Below are 5,147 nucleotides of genomic sequence, written 5' to 3' on the forward strand. Positions count from 1 at the left end.
CTCTTTTAATTTAATCTATTTTAGCTTTAATTTTGACATCATGATTGATACCGTTGCTTTTTTTTAATATTAGCTGAAGCATAATAAATTCTACTCCAGCCCTTTATTTTAACTCTGTGTGTATCTCTCAGTTTTTTAAATTGTGTTTCTTGTAAACAATGTATTGTTGGATTCTAATTTTTAATCCATCCATCCCATTCACATTCCAAATTAAAATTACTGGTTGTGTATATCCCTTCATCTTATTTTTCTCACTATTTATCCTTCTCACCCTATTTATCCAGTCCCTCCTTTTTTCTAACCACTACCTTGCCTTCTTATTCCTCACTCTACCTACCCCTAGAAGAGTCCCTCCCTTACCTTCTCCCCCCCACCCTCCTAATTCTTAATCTATAATCCTTGTAAAAGTCCCCTTCTTAGCCTATCTCCTCCCCCTCTTATTTCTTTATAATTTTAGAAGACTTTTAGATCCTTCTAGATGTATATGTTGGTCCCTTATTAACTCAGTTCCAATGAGAGTAAGTTTCCAGCACTATGAGCCTTGCACCCCAACTTGCTTCTTCTGTATCAGTTCTTCCTTTCACCCCTCATTTGGATGAGATAATTGCTCCTTTTTACCTCTTCCTATCAGCTTTTATGTTTTAGAATCAACCCATCTCACTCAGCTCAGCCCAAGCCTTTCCTTCAGACTACTCAAGTAATGATAACAGTCTTAAGAGTATTGATATTTTCACATATAAGAAGTAAACAGTTTGATCTTACTAAGTCCCTTATAATTGTTCTGTATCTTTAATGTTTACCTTATATTTCTCCTGAATCTTATATGTCAAATTTTCCACTGAGTTCTGGCCTTTTTGCCACAAATACCTGAAAGTCTTTCAGTTCATTGAATATTTTTTTTTCATTCATTTCATACTCAACTTTGCTGGGTATGTTTAACACGGCGGGGGTGGGGGTGGCCAGAATTACACATCCAACCAGAGGTGGGGGCTGGGATTCTCCTTGGATCAGCAGCACGGCTTCTTTTTAGGAATTGAAGCATAGTGATAAGTTCCATCCCACTTATTTCAGCTCTTATAAAATATTCTTGTAGTTAAAAGTCTGAGCTAAAGAATTCTTTCATCGCCTCTCTAACTTCTTGTACTTTGCTTCTAGTTTCTTTGAATATGCATCCAATTTGTAAGCTGCCTGCTCAAGAGCTGCTACTTGCTCCTCAATTAGAGTGATCTGATCCAGATAAGGCTGAAGTGCTGCATATTTCTGGTTTAAGTCCTTTAGGTTTCTACTTATGTTTACTGCAATATCTTTCATTTCTAGATACTTCAAGCTAGTCAGTTTGTTCATATTTTCCAGAAGTTTATAGTCTTCACTGGTAGCTGGGAGCTCGCCCGTCAGGTACGTGGCCATTTTGGAGAACATGTCCTGGCACAGCCCCGTGATTTTTTTTTTGACACAATCTCAGCCTCTTGTTCTTTGACATATTATGTTCTAAGACCTACGGTCCTTTAATGTAGAAGATGCTGAGTCTTAGGTGATCTAGATTGCAGCTCTGCAGTATTTAAATTGTCTTATTTTTCTTGATGCATGCAGTATTTTCTCCTTAATCTTGGAGCTTTGAAACTTGACTATGATATTCCTGTAAGTTTTCATCCTGGGATTTCTTTCAGGTGGTGATTGGTGGATTTTTTCTATTTCTACTTTACCCTCTCCTTCTAAAACTCCAGAGCAATTTTCCTTAATAATTTTTTGTAATATTGTATCAAGGCTCTTTATTTGGTCAGAACTTTCAGGTAGTCCAACAATTCTTATATTGTCTCTCTTCAATCTGTTCTCTAAATCAGTTGTTTTTCTAATAAGATCTTTCATATTCTCTTCTATTTTTTCATTCTTTTTATTTTATTATTTCTTGATGTCTTATAATGTCTTTAGTTTTCTCTTGCCTGATTCTAATTTTCTTTTGTTTTTTTTCCCATACTAGCAATTTGTTAAAAAAAAAAACCATGGAACAAAATAAAAACCCAAGGGGAAAAAAAAGTATGCCTTGATCTGTATTCAGACTCCATCAGTTCTCTCTCTAGGAACGGATAGCATTTTTCATCATAAGTCTTTCATAGTTGTCTTGGATCACTGCAATGGGGTGCTCGTGCTTGGACCCTAATTCTAACAGCCTCTTCTTGGGTCCCTGTGCCTGAACCCCAATTCCAAAACCACATCCAGTCCTAAAAACATATTCTGTCCCAGGCAGTTTTTCTCTAGCTAAAGGGCAGGGTGCCCCAGCTTATCTCTGTTCCTTCCTCAGTAAGCAGCTGTGCCTATTTATAGATTGATTCCCAGATGCTGATAATTGGCTGTACACTGAGTCGTGACCATACTTGCTACTTACTGATCTTTCTAATATGTATTCTAGACATAGTATTTTGTCTAACAAGACATTAGATGAGAAGCTACATAAAGATTACTTGTTAGCCCTGACCGATAGTTAACTTAGTGACATTTCACAGTAAAAACCACACCCCCTAGTAACCCTACCATGGGCTATTTCCCAGTGAACTCTGGGTAACACACCTGCTCAGTAGATACTAAAAGTGCATGTTCCTTTAAGAACTGACCACCCATTAACCACTCCCTAATCCCACCCCAAAACCCTAATTGACATGTTTCACCCCCAAATCTTGTATAAAAGCTCTCCCTGCACCCCTCTAAGTTTGCAGGTTCCCTAAGAACTCTTGCCCTCTGTAAAGCATAATAAATCTTTGCCAACTTGAATTAAGGAATGCTTGAGATCGTGAATTCATTCCGGACAGCCCTGACCCACTCCAGTACTCAGGTCCCCGAGGGGCACTCCCCCTCAACTAGGAACTCCAGTCCTGGGAACCTTAGTTTTGGGATTCCAAAATCCCTGGTTTTTTCCCCCTCAACAACCACATTGCTGAGAATGGCCAAATAATCATAGTTGATCTTCTCATAATATTGCTGTACAGTATTCTCCTCATTCTGCTCATTTCATTTTGAATCAGTTCATGTAAGTCTTTCCAGGTTTTTCTGAGAGCATCTAGGTCATCATTTCTTATAGCACAATAGTACTCCATCATAATCATATACTACAAATTATTCAGCCATTACCCAATTGATGGGCATCACCACAATTTCCTATTCTTTGCCATGAGAAAAGAGCTGCTATAAATATTTAGCCACAGTTCAAAATCGTTCTACATGACAGTTGGTTCAGTTTACAACTCCACCAACAATGCATTAGTGTCTCAGTTCTCCCATATCCCTTCCAACATTTGTCATTTTCCTTTTCTGCCCTATTATCCAATCTAATAGGTGTGAGGTAGTACCTTAGAATTGTTTTAATTTGCACTTCTGCATTGGTAACTAAGGTGGAACTTTCTTACTGTTTTAGAATGATAAATTAATTAAGTCTTTTTGATTAAGCCTTACTAGGTGCAAAGCCCCAGGCCCAAACCCCTAATTACTAGGTGCTAAGCCTATGTGGGTGCGAAGCCCTCAGGATCCTAAGGGGAGTTGCTAAGACCAGAGCTAATAGTAGGAGCCTAAGTTCTGGTCGCTCAGATGACATTTGATGATGGCTAAAGAGTGTACAAAAAGAGAACAGAGCTATTTGCTTGGGGCTCTGAGCCACAGGAGGAGTGGCCCATGACTCTGGGCCAGCCATTGTTATGAGCTCCTGAACTCAGATGTTGATTTCTTGGTAACTATGAATTGTATTTGTTCTGTTTATTTTTTTTCTTTTTTTTTTCTTTTTTTTTTAAATTTATTTAACATATTTAGTTTTCAGCATTGATTTTCACAAGAGTTTGGATTACAAATTTTCTCCCCATTTCTACCCTCCACCCACTCCAAGATAGCGTATATTCTGGTTGCCCTGTTCCCCAGTCAGCGCTCCCCTCTGTCACCCCACTCCCCTCCCATCCCCTTTTCCCTTCCTTTCTTGTAGGGCAAGATAAATTTCTACGCCCCATTGCCTGTGTATCTTATTTTCTAGTTGCATGCAAAAACATTTTTGTTTGTGTTTGAACATCTGTTTTTAAAACTTTGAGTTCCAAATTCTCTCCCCTCTTCCCTTCCCACCCACCCTCCCTAAGAAGTCAAGCAATTCAACATAGGCCACATGTGTATCATTATGTATAACCCTTCCACAATACTCATGTTGTGAAAGACTAACTATATTTTGCTCCTTCCCAACCCATCCCCCTTTATTGAATTTTCTCCCTTGACTCTGTCCCCTTTCGAAAGTGTTTGTTTTTGACTACCTCCACCCCCATCTGCCCTCCTCTCCATCATCCCCCCCATTTTTTTTTATCTTCTTCCCTCTTCTTTCCTGTGGGGTAATATTCCCAATTGGGTACGTATGGTATTCCCTCCTTAGGCCAAATCTGATGAGAGTAATGTTCACTCATTCCCCCCTCATCTGCCCTCTCCCCTCCTCCCACAGAACTGCTTCCTCTTGCCACCTTTATGGGAGATAATCCATCCCATTCAATCTCTCCTTATCTCCCTCTCTCAGTATGTTCCTCTCTCATCCTTTAATTTGATTTTATTTCTTTTAGATATCTTCCCTTCATCTTCAACTCACCCTGTGTCCAGTGTCCACTCTCTCCCTCTCTCCCCCCCCCTCTCCATATATACACATACATACACACATAGATATATACATACATACACATTCACCCATATATATACATAAATATATATGTATGCATATTCCCTTCAGCTACCCTAATACTGAGGTCTCATGAATCATACACATCATCTTTCCATGTAGGAATGTCAACAAAACAGTTCACCTTTAGTAAGTCCCTTGCAATTTCTTTTTCTTGTTCTTTTTCTTGATTACCTTTTCATGCTTCTCTTGATTCTTATTTGTTCTGTTTATAATGTATGTTTGTAATTTGTTTGTATTTGCTCTGAAGTTCAGGGTGCTGGCTTTTTCCCCTGAACTAAGTGAATGATATTTGTATGTTGGATTGAAATAAGATTGTTAACCCCTTAATGTTGCCTTCTTCATAAAACAGATCAAAAGAATCTGTGCTGGCAGTGTCTTTGTTGTTGGGCTTGTGTTGGTCTTTCACCCCCATAGCAGCTGCTACCTTAATTGTTGAAACAACTTCTCCAATCAGTAG

At 38.8% G+C, this 5,147-nt stretch overlaps 1 protein-coding gene across 1 annotated transcript; it reads right to left on the minus strand.

Moving 5' to 3' along the window:
• Positions 1–1,119: 1,119 nt before the first annotated feature.
• Positions 1,120–1,425, minus strand: LOC118852944 (biogenesis of lysosome-related organelles complex 1 subunit 2-like). Its single transcript, XM_036762695.1, has one exon. The coding sequence runs from the start codon at positions 1,417–1,419 to the stop codon at positions 1,120–1,122; it is 300 nt and encodes a 99-aa protein (XP_036618590.1). The 5' UTR covers positions 1,420–1,425.
• Positions 1,426–5,147: the final 3,722 nt, after the last annotated feature.

Source organism: Trichosurus vulpecula, chromosome 6, assembly GCF_011100635.1.
Source record: "Trichosurus vulpecula isolate mTriVul1 chromosome 6, mTriVul1.pri, whole genome shotgun sequence".
Taxonomy (NCBI): domain Eukaryota; kingdom Metazoa; phylum Chordata; class Mammalia; order Diprotodontia; family Phalangeridae; genus Trichosurus; species Trichosurus vulpecula.